This window comes from Stegodyphus dumicola, chromosome X2, assembly GCF_044657685.1.
Source record: "Stegodyphus dumicola isolate Sdum_Otavi_A_Nest chromosome X2, ASM4465768v1".
NCBI lineage: Eukaryota > Metazoa > Arthropoda > Arachnida > Araneae > Eresidae > Stegodyphus > Stegodyphus dumicola.
In genome coordinates this window covers 87,398,857-87,418,075 of record NC_140781.1, presented here as the reverse complement: position 1 = coordinate 87,418,075, position 19,219 = coordinate 87,398,857, and the positions used below count along the sequence as shown (strand labels likewise).

The 19,219-nt window shown below is 35.2% G+C and overlaps 1 protein-coding gene across 1 annotated transcript in view; it reads left to right on the top strand.

Annotated features, from left to right (window-relative positions):
* The window catches only part of LOC118192662 (uncharacterized), a 96,182-nt gene that overhangs the window by 33,020 nt on the left and 43,943 nt on the right, over positions 1-19,219 (top strand). Inside the window, exon 3 of the mRNA XM_035363666.2 lies at positions 13,702-13,769. Coding sequence (XP_035219557.1) covers positions 13,702-13,769 — 68 coding nt within the window. The remainder of the gene's footprint in view (positions 1-13,701; positions 13,770-19,219) is intronic.

Genomic DNA, 19,219 nt, shown 5'->3' with positions numbered 1-19,219 from the left:
GAAGCAAGACAAAATTTAGCGGAACAACTTGTCTTTCGTCGCTAATCTCATATCACATAGCCAATAATATATAGCGGACACTATTATGCTAGGCTAAAATTATACGTTACTGATTCTAAGGAATTTCAGTTGATGGAAGAGATTACTCTGTTCCTTAATCTTTTAATTTAAGGCATATCTGTCTCAAAATTACGCGATGAGTATGGCACTAGAAAGTCAACTGCGTATGACATAAGAGAAGAGAAAAAGGAACTTTTTGAATTTTTTGTGGATTCCGACACCACACTCGCAATTAATAACAGAAATATTGTTCATTATGCTAAAAGTGACGATCATGACAAAATGATGATTGAATGGATCAGACAACGTAGCAGAGAGGGCTTGCCATTAAGGGGTCCAATGCTAATGGCTCAAGCCAAAATATTTCATGAAATAATGAACTTAAAATCTGAGTGCACGTATTCGACAGGTTGGTTAACCAAATTTAAAAATCGCCATGGTATGAGGCAATTAAAAATTTCATGTGAAAACCTTCAGCTGATACTGAAGCTGCTGAACTATTTGCAGATGAATTCATTGAACTCATTACTAGTAAAATATTATCTCTAGAACAAATTTACAAATCTAATGAAACTGGTCTTTTCTGGCAATATGTATCATAAAATACCTTGGAAACCTCAACAAGAAAGGCTCAAAACTGGTGTCAAAGATTCCAAAGCGAGACTAATAATTTTAGCATGCGCAGATGCTGCAGGAACGCACAAGTGCAGACTTTTCGTAATCGAAAAAAATACTCGACCTCGAGAATTTAAAAGAGTAACGATTTTTCCTCTTATATATATTGAAAATAAAAGAGCACGGAAGACATAGAAAGTTAATCAATGATTGGTTTGAAAATCGTTTTATACCCGAGGCTCGGCAACATTTGAATTCCGTTGGTTTACCTGATGTCGCAAAAATTTTCCTAACTGTTCGGCTCATACATCAGTTAATGTTTTAGTGAAAGATAATAATATGTGTATTATTTTTCGGTACTTTTCCATTTTGCCGGATCAGGCGATAAAGTCTCCAAAAAGGGTACAACCGATGACAAACGGAATATCCTCGCTGGTAACCTTTTACAATTTTCAAAATAAGTCGCAGCCATTTTTATCAGATTGATTGTTTCTTTCAATACTGGCATTCAATTACATATAATTTTTACCAGATAATTCAATTTTATGCCCTAAAGCCATTCACGGTAATTAAGTCAATTAGGATGCAATAACACCGCTCAGCCGAAGGTGAAAATATAGAAAACGCAAAGTCAAGGGTTAAATTCATCCATTCTAATGAGAATGCACTAGCGAAGTAATAAAGCACTACGGTTATACATAATTTCTGAGTAAGCTATTCGCACGAATTGAAATAATTCTTGCATTTAAATTTTTATTCCAAATTAAAATTTAACTTCAAATTATTGTAGATAATTACTGAGACAATTAGATTTTTGTAGAGTAGTTTACGTGAAATGAGGTCACTTGAGGTCACGTGATATGAAACGGTGAATCAGTATGTTGTACCATGAAAGCATAGTAAATTCTTAAATTAATGTCTTTTTACAAATTTATTGTTTTTATTTATTATCTTTTTACAAAATTTTAAACTATATTAAAATGTTTATGCCTTCAAAATAAAAAATTATTAGAACTAGCATTTGTCAAAATTTTTTATGTGTATACTGTGTGTTGTCGCCAATAAAGTCTGCTTGGCGAGATGAATGCTCGGTGAAATGGAAAAGTACCTATTTTTCCCTCCAAAATTGTACGTCCATCATGCAGCCTATGAATAACGGAATAGTGCGCTCGCTTAAATGCAAATATAAAGTAGCATTTTTAAAATCCATGCTAAATTTCTTGAACAATGGCGAGACTGTTCAAGAATTTTTGAAATATTTTAGCATAAAATCTGTTGTGTGGAGCATCGCAAGATCATGGAGGGATGTGTTTCCATATAATTTTAAAAAAGCTTGGCATAATTTATGGCTAGCTACCTTATTTCGTGGTGAGGATAATGAAGATGGTAGCCGACAATTCGAAGGCTTTCGGTAGTCGCAAACCACAAGTGAAATTTTCAAATTAATGGATTTTATAAAGAAATGTGGAAAAGAGGTGATGAAGATGATATGACAGAAGTTTTGAAATGCGATGACAGTGCTCCAATCATCAATTAATTAATCTGTAGTATAGTTCTAGATACAGAAAATACCGCTACCGCTATCCTTATTGAAGACGAAAAAAATTTCGATTGACAATTTAGTTGGAATTCTCGACACAGCAATTACAGGACTTGAATAGTGGAAGTTTGTAACTGAACAGGAATGATGTCTGTTTATAGAATTAAAAAGAAAGTATTAGCAAAAAAAAAAAAAAAAAAAAAAAAAAAAAAAAAAAAAAAAAAAAAAAACAAGCAACTTAAACTACTTACATTGAAAGAAATGTTTAACAAAGTAAACAAATAAATATTAAGTATTTTTTTTTTAATTTTGATATCCTTCAGATCATAAATGCTCATTTTTTCATAAATCACGGTTTTATATTTGTAATTTTATAACTTTCGCCTGCCATCTTACTAGATTTAAACCGATGATCTAATATCAGGAAAAATTCCAAATTCGGAATCGTCGAAGTCTCGATGAGTCCGGATCTCGGAATTTGTACTGTATTATTTCAAGAATGAATTAGAGGAGGAAAATGAGTAAGCTGTGTTCACAACAACCGTTTTAATATCACAATGCATCTTGAGATGGAATAAATAAATAATAAAAATAATACAAAAATAAATAATAAAATTTGTTTTTTGCTCTATAGAAACCGTTTGCTGAAGAGAAAATTGTAAAATAATATTTGAATGGTAACAAAATACGAAAAAACATTTTAGGGGTGGTGTGTGTGTGGTGTATTTAATTATGGCACACTAGGGCTATCTGCCTAAGGGGAGGGATGCCTTCGTGGAGGACTTTACACTTTAGGGGAACACAGAAATCTGCATACTTATATGCTTCTCAGTTGTTTACAAAATTATTGTAATTTACTAAGTTATCCATTGGCATCAATAATAGCTTCCACTTTCTTTCCTTCACAGAAACAACATTCCCCGGTGTCGTTTTTGTACTGGATAGGTCCATACTCTAGCAGTATCGACTCTACGGGTATAAAATACAAGTTCAGTGTTCTTTAGTTCTCATTTCTCCAGGAAGGTAGCGAGGTGAACCAGTCTGTCACCTCGCTATCCTATGAGGTGTGTTGAGATGCAAGAGAGAAGTCCATCCTAGCACACCTCATAGGATATCTTCCTAACCTATAAGGTGTGTTAAGGTGGCCTTCTCTCTGGCAACAGGTAGATATAGGTAGGCGTCGGGCCAGAGTATCGATCATCATTTAGGGCTATCTAGGCTTTTGAAGGACACACTTTTCCTGCCTTATATGAAGAAGCCTGAAGTGTCTTTAATTAGAGGAGCAATATAGAGATAATATGTTGTTCATTGAATAACAAGTTTTTAATTCATTGTTTCATTCGCAATTTTTGACTGCTCAGTTGGGACCTCAGATTCTAGCGTATTTGTGCTGGTATTTATTTAATCAGTTGCTATCTGCCTGAGTGTAGAGTCATTAAGTTTATCTCGGAGTAGGAAACATCCAAAAAGGGCAACGCCCTTGCCGGGATTCTAACTCCGGACCTCTCTATTGCTAGATGGATGTGCTTATACCTCGAATAAAATCCCTTATATTCTTCCCCACAAACTCGCGAAATTTCGTTCGCCATCTTTCTATAGTTCGAGGGCCCTTTGTAGAGTCGTTAGATATTTGCTGGAGGAGAAAACATTAAATATCAGCAATGCCCTTGCTGTTAATTAAATTCTAGACCTTCCGATTGCTAGCCGAACGGCTTCCAGTTATATCACAAAGAAGCGCGATAAGGAGGGAGAAAATTACTTACAGGAGGAGGCCTTCTTAGAGAGCATATAGAGTTTTACTCGTTTAGGGAGCATAAATTGCAGACCCTACTGAAGACAAAATAGCGAATTCTCACTATGTCTTGAAAAAACAGATAACTGCCGAAGAAAGTTATAATAACCTTTTCATTTTAACTAACTGAACAGAACATGCACTCTTTCGGTGCTCACAATTTAACCCCCACTGGTGGCTCAGCCCACAACTTAACACAAAATAGAAGGTACAATCAGAATAAATTAAATTTTAACCACACGACTGGCTCCTACATCAATCTAAATCCACTTTATTGGCCGTACACAGCAGAATCTAAAATATCAGTATAAATTAAAGTAAGTAGCTAGCACAAAATATTCAGCAACAGAGCTACTTGCAAACACGCTGCATAAACTCGTAGCTAACTCTTTTATTGCGAACTCTTAAATTCTGCTACTTAAACCATTTCCGAACTCATTGATATTTGCATACACGTCATTTAAATTTGCATTGTGGCAGGGAATTGAAATCAGAAGGGAAAGGAAAGTTTCTTAAAATAAAAATTAATTAATTAGTTCAAAATAAGGTCTTTACAAGCTTTTTAACAAAAATGCAAAACTTGGGGAAAACCGCGAAAATGCCCAAGCAGCCAGTACGTTTGCTAAGATTCGAACTCGAATTGAACTACCAATACTCAATACAATTGCCAACTCAGTCAGCGGTTGGATATTTGAACTAATAATAAAATACTTTAAGAATTTATAAGTTTAGAATATGCTACACTTTGTCGATGACATTAGTATCAGAAGAAATATAATTAATATTTTCTGAATTTACGGAATGTCCATTTTCGAGTGATATGAATAATGTAATCATTATCCTGTAGGAAATAATAAATGCTTTCAGTTCCCATTTTTTTTTAGGCAGCAAATCCTTAATTTATATAGAAAACTATATGGTCTTGAATGTATACTTCTTTTAACCCATTAACCGCCAAAACTACGAAGAATGTTTCTTTTCTCATGAAAATAATAACAAATATTAAATTAAGCGTTTATAACATAAATTTACATTGAAAATAAAAAAAAAAATACTCTTACCTGTGGAAAAAGCGAGTGTTGCGTTCGCGCAACGTCAGCGGAATAAGACTACGGATGTTTAGTGAGTAGGACTGTACTCGTGCGATGTTTCTTTTGAGTGGAGCGCAGGATTACTTTTTAGCTGTATAACGTTTTATAAATCTACAAATCACTTTACTTGTAATTAATTTAATATTAAAATATACATTGTATTTCTTTTACAAATACAGATTATTTCATTTGAAAGATTCAAGCATGAAAAGCTTGTTTACAATCATAATGTAAAGCTACATTACATACTTTGCATCTATAACAGTCTGGCTATGGTACTTTTTACAACAAAGTCTTTTGTTATCAACGGACTTTACGGACGGTAAAATGTCTACCATCTCCATGCAATGGTTTTTTGAATACTGAATTTACTAGGTCTTCCTATTGCTGATCTATTTCTCGCTAATTCTACACTCTCAATAGGAGTTTGCAAAAGGAATAATGCATTCTCGCGTTTGAAATCTAAAAGAGACTTTATATTTCCAGTAGCAAAACGTGATGATATTTAGTAAGTTTAGATACGGTCTCACCTCATATAATTTATCAGTATTGTCAATTTTACTATTGTCAAATGCAAATTCTCCTTCATATTCCTGTAGTGCAAACATGATATCAATTCTCGTACAACAGGAACAGAAATGTCCTTATCAAAAGACCAATACATTTTTTCTTGAGGCAAAGAATGATATCCTGTAAGCAATAATATTCCAGTAAATCTTCTCATATAGGCTTCAGATGCAATAAATTGTGGGCCTTTTTTTTTTTTTTTTTTTTTTTTTTTTTTTTTTCCTGTGCGTATATATTTGTCTGTTCAACGAGAAGAGAGTAAATGTCTCAACCAAAAAGAAAATCGAAAATCTGTGCACTAGTTTTACCTTGTGTTTTGTCTTTTATAATTTCTCTTCCATCTCTTTCTTCATGTTCTTCCTGAGACATAACTAACAGTTTCTTTTGTATCCACTTCAAGATTTCAGTCTTCTGCTTTTTAAACTTTTTAGTATGACTATAACTGCTTTTACAAGGCTGAAACTTACTTCTTACGTGAATTTCAGCTTCCTCAGCAGTATCATTTGATAAAATATCATTATCATTATTTAAAACATTGCCATTCCTTTCTTCTTCGTCACTAGACTCAGCAATTTCTGGGGGAACAACAACAATATCAGTTTCATTCTGGTCATTATTAACATTATCATCATCTGTTTCTTCATCAAAAAATCTTTTAAGGGCTTCTTCTAATATAAGATACCTCGTTCTAGGCATTTTTAAACAACCAGAACATCGAAAGGAATGAGTGAAAAAGGAGATTAACTACCCGCTTCCTGCTGACGTTGCGTCAACGCAACACCTGTTTTCCTTTCTTTCCCAACACAAATATAAACATCTGACTGATGTAATGTTCTGATAAACGGTGACCTTGACTAAAAATAGATCACTTATAAAGACGGCGATTCTTTCGTTAAATATTTTCAGCAAAAATACCCTGTCGAAAATTTTGCTTAAAGTATGAGATTATTAAAAACAAAATGATTGTTGAAGGCAAATATTTATTTACAGAAATAATCTTCATATTCTCTACACAAAATCATCTGCTGGTATAAAATATCTTTGGTAGTTATATTTATATACGCACTTATTTTGACCGTTGCGTCAACGCAACACCAGCGGCTAATGGGTAAATGAAGTTATATTTTTACCCGTTATTTCAAATCTGGTTCTTATGTAAAATGCAGTTTTACGGCCACCTCGGCGATAAAGGTTGAATTTTCTCTCATCAATAAATAATGCTTCTTTCCAAGGTGTGTGGTGTATTGAGAATACGGCAAAGCACACTATGGCTATCTGCCTAAGGGAATGGATGCCTTTGTGGAGGACTTTCTAAGAGAAACTGGCTCATGCACACGTTACACATGGGGAAAACCACGAAAACGCCCATGCAGCCAGCCCGTTCGCGGGATTCGAACCTCGGACCGAACTACCAGTGTTCAGCGATTTTACCGCTCGGCCGCTGGTGGGCGCTTCTTTCCAAGAGTCAATAAGTTAGTTATACTCGATGTAACGATTAGACGCTTCTTCCTGCTATTTTCGTTCATATGTAGATTTTTTTGGGGGGTGAACTCTCGACAACGATAAACATTTCGAAAGCATCTTTCCTTTGTGATTCCCAGCTGTATGATTTTAGTATATGTTTGTTTAAGAGCTCACGTGGGAAATTTTCAAGATTTGGCATTTTTGGAATAAAGTGTCATTGCCTTTCCTCAGAACGGGTTAAACTATTTGCGGATTCCCGAGTTCTGTAGCTTTTGACTACACATCTTAAAATAGGTAAGTATTTTACTTTTTCTTGTTAAATTTTAGCTGCAAAATAAAGCGAAATAATATATTTCCGAACAGAACCAGTTAGATAACTCAGTTTTTGAAATATTCTCTTATATAAAAATAATTTTAAGACTTTACATATATGTATGGTTAAATATCATTAAAATGTGTAAATATTGTCACTTTTCCTACAGCTTTTAATGAAGTCGCGATTAAAGTCTAGCTTTTTGATTTGTTAGAATCAGTAAATCAACGGCTTTTACATCCAAACGTAAGCTTGAAAATAATTTGTGAATCTTGATTCAAACCACAATTCTACAAACTTTGAAGTTTTTAAGATTCCTTATTAATTTTCATTCTGTAACAGTTGCAATATGTAGTGATAAAAAAAGATCTGCCTATTTCTACAAGGTATAACAAAAAGGCCCACCGTATGCTACACTAATAGTTCAATTCCAATTCTGTACCTGGCGAACGGGGTGTGGCTGGGTAGATGTTTTCTTGGTTTTTCTCGAGCTTTTTGTGTTTCTCCGTGTTAGAAGTTTTCCGCGTAAATTTGAGCCAATTTCTCTTAGAGTTTTTAGCCAATTTCTCTCACTAACACTTTCTAATGAAAAAGTGGAAAGGCATCTTTCTCCTTAGGCAAACAGCCCTCCTATTCTTTGCCATATTGAGATAAACAACCAAAAATATAGTAGAAAGAATTTTATACGTAAATTTGTTTTCCAGCTACTGGTTATCTATAAGCTGCAGGTTACATTATAACGTATAACGAAGCAAGGTAAGTATTATAAGGTAGATTATATAATACAGCTCCATTTAAAAAAACTAGTATAATGCAGGAGATCAAAGAATTCACTGTCCTTAAGCAACTGATATATATATTGAAATTAATGGAAATGAAGAATCTGAACGTGTTTGAATGACTTTGAAGTGAAACACAATTGCTCAGTTAAGCTTTAAAGCAATTGAAAATTTCTCTAGACCTTAGCTTACATTAAAAAATATGGCTGAATTGTTCGATAGAGTAGAATCCTCATTTGACTGCAAAGTTAGTCAGTTTAGATTATGTTAATTCCAATTTGTTTACAATCCACTATTGAGTAAATTGGAACTGGAAATCAATTTCCTTGATTGTTTCAGTTTTTTAAACTGGAATCCAAGTGCTGAAATTTGCAATGCTAAAAAGCAGAACCTTGTTTTGCATTGAAATTTGAACAACTGCTTCAAAGCGTTAACTTTATAAACGATTACAACTTTTTTTAAGTACGCTGAAGTTAAAAAAAATCATGTATAACATGAAAAAACTTAGTCAAGTGATTTACATGGATCGTCAGTGAAAGCACTTAAAAAAAGAAAAGAAAGGTAAAAAAAAAAAGAAATGATAATAAGCTTTATAGAACCTGTCTGCAATGCAAACATGTAATTGGAACCAGTCTTGTGACATAATAAACTTGTTTGAGTGGAGAGAAATTACTAAAGCGAAAGTCAGTTACTGTTTTAATGAGATGCTCGCAATAAATGAAATCATGTGAGTTTTCAAAACAACGAAGGTTCCAAGTGAACTCAAGAACTTTTGATTCGAATGATTGACATTAATTTCGTCATGAAACCATTTTAAATCAATTTTACAGTATTGACAGTTAATAGCTAGTGTATCTGAGTTGAATATCCATTATTATCGTGAAGTTTTGACGCAAGTTACAGGTTTTGTTCACCTTTAATTACACTGAAAGTACATATAAACAATAAATTCCCGCATTTTTACATTCATTGACGAAATTAGACATGTGTTAAACCCAATTAAGAGGTTATAATTCCCTTACCTTCTTATTGATATAAAATATTTATTTTGTACTATATATATATATATATGTGTGTGTGTGTGTGTGTGTGTGAATGATCTTAAATTAATTTAGTTCGAAAGCATACTTGCGCAATAGCTGCAAAGTAAGATAATAATAATTTATTTACTAAAGAAATATTGATTATATTATTTCCTAATATAAATTTACTAGAAGTATCAAAAAAGAGGGAACCCAAAAAAAGAGAGAATATATATATATATATATATATATATAATTCAAAAGTGAAGAAGAGAGCATGATTTACAGAATGACGGAGCTTGGTGTATAAACAATAAATGTTGTGTCCGATTTAACACTCACTTTTTTATTCTTGAGAAGAATTTTCGTTACATGACTTATACGATGTAATGGGCACATTGTGCGAGTCCGTTCTTGATTACATATGTGCTTTTTCTACATCTTTATAAGCTAATTTCGATCAAGGAAAGAATAGTAGGTGGCAAGCGAGGTGATATAAGAGAAGCCTGTGAAAGTATGGGACGTGTCTAAGATGAAAACCCTGTTTAGTAGGATTTAGTTTTAGTTCAGCTTTATTCTGATTGATTAATTTTAAGTTTCGGTTCGCAAATTTGGAATTATTATTGGCTGAAACGTTGTGTAAGTATCTGAGTCGTGAGAGTTATATAGGAATCGCGTGAACCGAATTAATTTTGAAATTACGCAGTTTAGGGTGATTTATTATAAGCAGTTCTCAGGATTTCAGCCAAGAGATGTTTGGAAATTAAAGTAAGAATTTTAGTTTATATGTTTTTACCTTATATACGTATGTAAGTATGTATTTATAAAAAGAGACTTCCATATTATCCGCTGCCTGGAACTTCAATTGTTGCCAAATTACGATAAAGTACCAAAAAAATGCTGCCTCATTTTTACCGTCATGTTCTTAACCTGCTCTAGTTTTTTTTTTTTTTTTTTTTTTTTAAAGCTTCATGATCAATTTTGCTCTGTTTATCTTGAAATATTTTGCATTTCTTATCTTCTCCATCGATTACTAAGATTTCAGAAGTGCCGAAATGGCAGGTATCGTCTTTTTCACCAGAATCAAGGAATTTTCCCCTAAAAGTTAAGTAATTTTAATAGAAAATAATTATGTGTCACTAAACAAAGCATGATATGAAAATGCACCATTGAAAAACTCGGACTGTACACGTTAAATTTAGGTCTCGTAAACTGGGCATAACTATTCGAATAAAAGCGATTGCAACGTCCCATCTAGGAATTTAAAGAGGTTATTAAATTAAATTTAGTAACGAAGGGGGAGGTAGCCAAAAAATTAAGTTGCGAAATTGATTACTATTACCTAGTTGCCAATCGCATCCAATATCGACTATCAACATCCGATATTTAGTATTGTTAGGTTTTCTGTATTGATTTATTTAGTTTGATATTTTTAATAGAATTGTTATTAAATTGTTTCATTTCCCTGTACAATGCTGCACGCGACTTATTTGAAGAGAAAGCTATGTCGGGAAAATTAAAAATACAGGAGCACGCGCATTTAATAAATAGATATCTCGTAATTGTACGCTTTTGCTTTTCGGGAAAAATGGAGAAAATACCAGACTATGCTTGTGCTGATTAAAAAGCTCATAAAAGCCAGAGAAGGGGCATCTCAGCTCAGTTGTTTTATGAGTTTCTTTAGAAAACTGTTGTTGTTTATTGTAGCGAATTAGCGGTGAAATCGAATTAGCTTTCTCTATTTTTAATTAGTTCTGTTGAACATTTTGGTAGTTTAAAAGATAACTACTGCGAGATATTGAAATATTTTACTAATATCTGAGGAAATTTAAGCATTTTGTTTTATTTGTTGTGATAATAATAATTTTTATTCACTTTTCATCGTACTTCTGCATTCAATATATTGCGAAACCGTACGCACATACACGCAACAGTATGAACATCCAATATCTAATATCTCATGTAGTATGTTGTCGACATCTAATGAAGTATAAACACACAATAAATGATCAGTTATGTATCATAGATTATAAATAAATTGCAGAATGTGTTTGCACAAATATGATTAAAGACGGATTTGCATCACGTGTGGTAAAAGCTCAAAATTTTCCATGTACTCTGAGATTTTATTAAACGATTAATACACGATCAACATGCATCTCCTTTATGCCCAAACTTAGACATGGAAAAAGGCCTCCGAAGTTTTCACTCGAATACATGCAAATCTAGGGCTGCCATGTAGAGGGCATTATTATTCCTCTATGCAATGAAGCTCAACTCTAGGAATATGGAATATGCAAATTGACGCGATCAATATTTTGAAATGGTAATAGAATGCGAGTTTTTCAAACCAGGCCTTATGGAACATGTGTGAAAAGAATGAGTGACTGAGTAAATATAGTGCAATATATTGACAACCTACCTATAGAGGGTGCGAAAGGTATCCACCAGTCACCTTGAGATAGGCAGTTGAGGGAAGTTGTGACTCTGGTTCAGTGGGTCTGCTTGCTATTTAAAGACCCTATCACATGTGTTTCCTCTACGCGGGATCTGACGTCGAAAGGGACATTTCTCAGAACCCGTACATTTCTACGAAACCTACGTAGCTGGGTTAAAATTTTTACTTACTAAACAGTAATAGATTATCGCTCAGATTGGTATCTCGTGATCCTTCAGAAGCAGAACGTTCGTCTGATTGGTTGATCTCTTCCATTTGGTTCGTGTACTTCCTCATCCATTAGGCTAATACGTGCCACTTTTTTCCAGAAATTTCTCCAGGAATTAATTCGTTCCTAGGGAAGCAGACTTACTCTTTTTGCCGTAATTTAATGACCAACCAACCAGTTAGAGGAAGAGGGCCTAAATATATCTAACTGCTGGTAAAATATCTTCCCTTATGTATTTGATTTTGTTTAATTTTTAAGTATACTTTTCCAAGAAAATGATACGTGACGTTTGCATCAGAACTTCATTGTTTGATAACTGCTCTTCGTTTTCTACAAAATTCTTCTAACTGATGCATTTTTGGCTAAGACCTTCCTTTCACACACTGCGTACCATATCACAAACACGGGAATATTATTGTCGTAAATTATGAGCCAGTTTGCCATTAAGTGATTAATGAAAAACAGCAAATAGTATTCACAAGTAATTGATTCTAATAGCACGAGTGGTGTTATTACAGCAACAAACACCAGACAAATTGCATAAATTTTACAAAAATTGAATTATATTGATCGAACTAGTGAAAATAGTGCAGAACTCTAAGCATTTTTGTAGAGATATTAGGTTAGTTGGAAAAGCCGGAGAGATGAAAATTGAGCAACCGCCTTCGCCGGGAATAGAACCGCGGACCTCTGGAATACGCGCCCAGCGTGCAGACCACCACTCTACGAAGGCATGCCAAGGAAGGTGGAATAATACCTTATATTTTGAAAATTAGTAAAACATAACGTTCCATAAATAACGTTTATTAATTTTATACGCAATAATTCGCAGCTAGGAAACATTAAAAATTTTAGTAAACCTTTCCTAACAACTCACCTCTCTTTTTTCTTTCTATCTTTTTTTTTTTTTTTTTTCGAGGATGGGGTGAGGGCTTAAAAGGAACTTAACTTAAAGCGAGTTTCACACACTTTTAGTTATAAATATTTTCTTTACATTTCTTACAATTGTAGGGTCGTTCTCTGTTTTTCCACATAAACTAAATTTGATCCTACAATGAACCTGGCGAATTTTCGCACAGGCCTGAATAAATACTAGAATAGAAGAAGGGTGAAAATAACCCATTATTGATTCAAAATACTTAACAGAAAGGCAGGAACTTCGTGTGTTACAATGGCACCGTCAAACTTGCGGTGAAACTAAAAATAATGAATATAATTTAAGTCAAAATCTAAAATAAATAGTGCTGGATAGCAAGCAAGTTACGCCTAACAAGCTAACTCACAGAAACCTAACGGTTCACAAAACCTTTAGCATGATAAATCCGAAATGGCCAAGGGGCTAACAACGAAACGTGCGCTGGCTAGCGAAAACATGCTCTGGATAAACTCAGAGATTCACCAACTTCACTTAACTTTAAATTCACATCCTGGTGAGAGAATGTGAGGGGAAGTTGAGAAGTTCATTAAAGATATCAAACTTAAAATAAATTTGTTATTCAAAATAAGGGAAACCCTACACAATCAACTTCATTAATCAGAAAATTTGTTTAAATTTTTTATTACAAAATTGATACCAAATAATTTAAGGATAAAAAAAATTGTTTGAGTTCATTGGGAGACATAAGAAATGAGGGAAAAGGGGGGGAAATATGCACATAAAACTGCTGAAATTTATTCCTAAATGAAAAATAAAACAAATGGGGTTGGACTGTTCAGAATATTTGAAACTAATCTATTAATATAGTTTAAATCTACTTAAGTGCCATGACAATAATGTTATTTTATTTTGCAGTGACGCTGCTGGCTCACCTCCTCAAAATGGCCTTTTCGGAACTTTGGTTTGCATAGGAGGAATGTTTGGTATGTAATTTTTAAATTTCCGTGATAATCTCCGGCCAGGCCTTTGATTAAGCTTCATTACTTAATTTAGATCCCGTAACAAAAGATTGCAGGTTATTTTATCACAATATTATAGATACACTTTAACTCGAATTTATGAACAGTCAAGAATAAAATTTAGTTGTATAAAATAAAACTGTAAAATAAAATTAAAAGTAACAAATTAAAAAATTCTGCGAAATCGGGAAATTCTGAATGTTAAGTTTTACTTCTCCAATCAAATCATGGAACAAAGAAAATATTATTATTCTTCAAATAAACTGCACATCAGACCACATTATTAAAACTATTAGATATGGTAACAAATTCCGATCAGAATTCTCAAAAGTATGCACAGTGAGCTTTAGTTTTAGCTTTAGTATCTTTCTCACAGTAAAGGCATACTGCTCTTTAACTATAACTGTCATCTGAATATTAAAAAAAAAAACTCAGCGTTGACTAAATCTATGTCAATCAACGTTGTGTTTTTATACACTCAGTTTTACTTGGCATATCATTTTCTTTCTCATTTTCACATAGATATCATTTATTATCTTAAGAGAATTGTGTGTGTATATGTACAGGATGTTGTCGAATTCGAGTTGCAAATCCAGAAGGGTGATAATAGGCATCAACAGGAAGAAAAATTACCATAGAATATTCAGTCGCAAACCACATTTAGTTCGGTGAAAATCGCAAGAACATACGTCGAGAGGACAATGAGCTTAACGAAGAGAGTGGCCAAACAGATGCGAGAATTAGAAGTACTTCGAAAGAAGAAATCTTCTCATATGCAAATTTCCAATGGGAAAAATAAAAGCAAAGGTCGATAAAAAGAAACCTTCTTGTATGCACATTTCTCATGCGTATGGGGAAATAAAACCAGGGGCCAAGTATTAATTATGGGACCAGAAGATCGTAGACCACTTATAAAGTGATGATCAAGGATGAAGGACCATTATTTGAGCAGATTTTGGTGATGTGATTTCGATAGCTTCCAGGAGCTGAAGTCTGGTTTCAGAAAAGCGGTCTTCTGTTAGCGTGTACCTGAGAATCTTAGACGTGGTGCTAGATATTATTTCTACCCTGCGTATTTATATTGATTGCTCATCAAAGGTTGGCACGCGGAACTTTGGTTCAAGCGTGGTGCAAAGCGACCTTATGAGTATAATGTGCTTCGGCACTTGTATCATTTTACTATCTGCTACTGAAATTCCATGGATTTGGATTATGGAACGAATTTTGGACTTTATCGCAAAGAAAGTTTAGAGAATCCAATCGGGGCAGGAGGAAAATGGAACCTTCACAGTAAAAGAAACTGTCGAACTGGACATACTGAATAAATGAAAGGATTCATTAATTTAGAATTTAACCGACAGCATACTGGAACACCTACTGAACAGACGATCGTTCCTTCCTTCAGAGAATTAACCCATGCCTGTGTTCCCTGTGCTACTTTCACCACTTCCCAAATCTGATGACGAAAAGCCAAGCGCACATTGAAGATGAAGCAACGCAGAGCAACAATAAAAGCCCAAGAAGCCTGATGCCTAAGTATAACGTTTCTGTACCAAATCCGTATGATGGCATCCCGATAGGTGATGAAAAAGTTAAAGCAAAAAATGCAAAAAAGGACAACTACTCACGTAGTCATAACAGGCTTACTGAAAGTGTCCGCTCCTCCATTTCCCCGACAGCTTGCCAATCATTGTTGGCGTAGATCTGAATGCAAAGAACACTTTGGGTTGGAAAAGCTCTAATATAAACGGCAAAGCCTTGCACGAGTTCATCTCACCTGAAACAATCCCATCTCAATGTATACCCCTAAAGAAGTTACGTACAGACAATTTCACCCAAGAACCTAGGAAGACAATCTGACATTCTCGTCTTAATACTTACTAACTCTGACATCCATATTGCAATAGATACTATGGTAGAGCTCACTTCGGACCACTTTCTGGCGCAGGTGTTTTGAGTATCTCAAAAATCAAATCGCCCAAGGGCAAAGCTCGTACAGAGTGGTTGCTTTTTCATAATATCCTCAAGAAAAACTCACCTAAAAGCAAAGGTCTCTTAAATAAATTTGATATCGATAAAACAATTGAAAAATTTACCACGTGCTTAAACGATGCTTATCACGAAGCCACCAACATTGTAACTGTAAAGAATTTTGAAGGGAAACTTGCCCCAAACATTAAGCAACTTATTACAATAAGAAACTACCTACGCAGCACATGGCAGCTTACGTTGGATCGGGCAATCAAAACAGAGTTAAATCGCTGTAGCAAGATGTTTAAAAAAGAACTTCAGAAATTCCGTACTTAAAAGTAGGAAGAAAAAATTACAGATGTAGAGCTAAAGGATGAATCCTCCTGGAAATATCTCAAATCTCTACACTTATGCAAAGAACAAGTATAAGTGTAATCAGTCTATTATTGCGGCGAACTCTACTGCATACACAGCTATTGACAAAATGAGAGTTTTCTCTGAACACCTAGAACAGAAATTCACCCCTGATATGACAGGTAGACCCAGAGTGTATCACACAAGTTGGAGAATTTGTTGATTCTTGGATCTGTGCCCCCTCATAAAACCCTATACCTGACCTCATTACTCCTGGTGAAACTCAAAATGTGATACATAAGTTGGACATTAAGAAGGCCTCGGGTCTTGACGGACATACTAACAACATGTTACAGAATTTACTTTCCAGCACTATCGCCAAATTCACTGAAATTTCCAATGCCTGCCTAACCTAAGTTATTTTCCCGATCCTTGGAAGAGTGCCAGTCTTTGTTCTCGCCAAGCCTCAAAGAAACACCTCCAAAGTAGAGAATTTTCGCCACATAAGTTTTCTTTCCAGTCTCCGCAAAATTTACGAACGCGTTATCTCAAAAACAATGACTTCATATTTTCAGCTACTTTCCTCAAAGCAACTATCTACTTCGAAGCAACCAGTCAGACTAGGTAAATTTATAGCGGCAGCTCTGCACCAATAGAAATATACGTCACTCCTTACGAAGGATGTGGCGAAAGCGTATGACCTTGTCTGGCATAAGGGATTGATCTACAAACTAAGATGATCAAAGATGAACTTTAATAGGAAAATTATTCTTTTCCTCAATTCCTTCCTTACCGGTTGAACTTTTAGTGTCAGTCACGGAAATGTCTGTTCAGGCTTCAGAAACGTCACTGCAGGAGTGCCTCATGGTTCTTGTCGCGCGCCCATCCTCTATCTTTTTCGATTTCGTAATCGATTTTCCCAGAGATAAACTGGATCATAACTCTATGTTAGATTGCTATGCCAACATTACGCGATAGTCGTGAGCTCTATCCAACCCAATAATACCATCTCCTACCTTCAGGACTTTATTTTGGATATTGAGGACTGGTGTAAAAAATGGAGAATCAGCATAAATCTAAGCTTCTATTGATAAGGAGACGCAAGATTCGGAATATAGCATTGAAAACCTGTGCTTATTATACAAGTTGTGAATTGTGTAAATAATGTAAATTTTCTAGGAGTTATCTCTAACCAAAAGCTCACATCGACTTGTAATATTAAGCATATCATAGGAAAAGCCTCTCTTATCGCCCACCTGCAGTCCTCGGAAATTACTCTGGATTGTCTCTCAACAAAAAGAGATGGCTATACATATACATTATAAGGGCAATTCTATGTTACGCATCTGCAGCCTAGGCGACAGCCTCAAAGACAGACTTCTACAAACTTCAGATAGTACAAAATAAGATTCTAAAAAGAATTGTAAATGCCCATTACCCGATTAGGAACAAACGGATTCCTGACGATTTTAAAATCGACCCTGTAGTGGATCACATTACTAAACTTGATAAGCGTTTCTTCAAAACTGGACTTCGCCGCGATGCTGCAAATTTTTCAGAAGTTCTTAAGTACTGAATAATTCCTGAAGATAATTTTACCAGACCATTTGCTATTCAGATACTTAAATATCACAAATTCGTAACCTAACTTTGACTGCCAACGTTTACTTGTTTCCTTGCGTGGCGTGACTTTTGTCTCTCGCCGCTTTCCCTTAGACTGGCACATATGCAGTAAAGGAGATAATGGTCTCCCCTCGTTTATTTCACTTGCTGGACCGTCTTTGAGTTTCACCTGTTAGCTCATGTCATATTACACTAACAAGAAATACGTGGATATGCATTTGATCGGCTCAGCAGGAGGCAATGAACGCCTAACACAGAGGAAGTACCAAGAGCAGTAGCCCAAGGAGGTGTTGTCCGCACCACACCACCTTAACAAACATCGATCGACGGCTGCAGGAGACCGGAATCTTTCTAAATAACAAGACGTAATGCAGAGTAAGAACGTAGTATTCGCATAGCTGAAACATAAAACCGAGTATTGCAACGGTTTACCATTTCTCCATCGATTATCACACGATCAATTGCAGCTAAACTGGTTATACAGCACAAAATGGTGTGGAAGGTTTTGCTTGAGGAAAACATACATTCCTTTCACCTGCAGAAGGTTTAGCTCCTAGGCGATGCCCATTACCTTTTTCGGGTACAGTTCATATGCTGAATGCTTGATGCCACACAGAATAATTAAGTTCCCCCCATTGTTTTATTTTCAAATGCAGCCGCACAATACGCGTATATGGATGCCCGAAAATCCTCACAGCAACATCTCGTCGAAAGCGCAACACAAGTTTGGTATTAACATCAGGCAGGGATTCTCGGATATCATCTGCTGGAACCATGCCCTCTACCCGAACGCCTCAATGAAGCAAATTTCCTGGTTTCCCTTGCTCCTCTACAGCACGTCCTCCTCCCGGATTTGACGCAGGGAATGCAGGTCATTGGGCGCCCAAGCATATGGGTCATGCATGATGGTGCACCAACACATTTTGCGATTGCGGTGCGTAAACACCTCGATGCTACATATCTCGGGCCGTGGATTGGACGCGGCGGACCTGTTGCTTGGCGTCCACGCTAACTGGATCTCAAGCTCTTGGATTTCTCCTTCTAGGGCCATCTGAAATCGGTAGTATATCAGATGCCTGTGGCTGCACGGGAGGATCTAACGGCTCGGATCGCTTCAGCAGACATCGCCAGTACAACCAAGTATGTTTGAAACGCGTCCGGTAATTCTTCCTTCCGTTACGGCTGTGCAATGACTTTTGCGCCCTCAGTTTAGAACAATTCCTATAAAAATATCTTCTCTTTCCTAACGGTGAAATGTGATGCACCGCAATCCTGCTTTATGATCAACTAAATGTTTTTCTACTTATTATTGGCCCTTTTTGTCCCAATCGACGTCAATTCACCTTCATAACTACACTCATATCCATAAATTAAGAAACGCGGAACCGAACTCTAAAATAAATATATCACCTGTAAAATCACTACACACATCTTCAAGAATCATATGCGATTTTCAGGAAGTAACC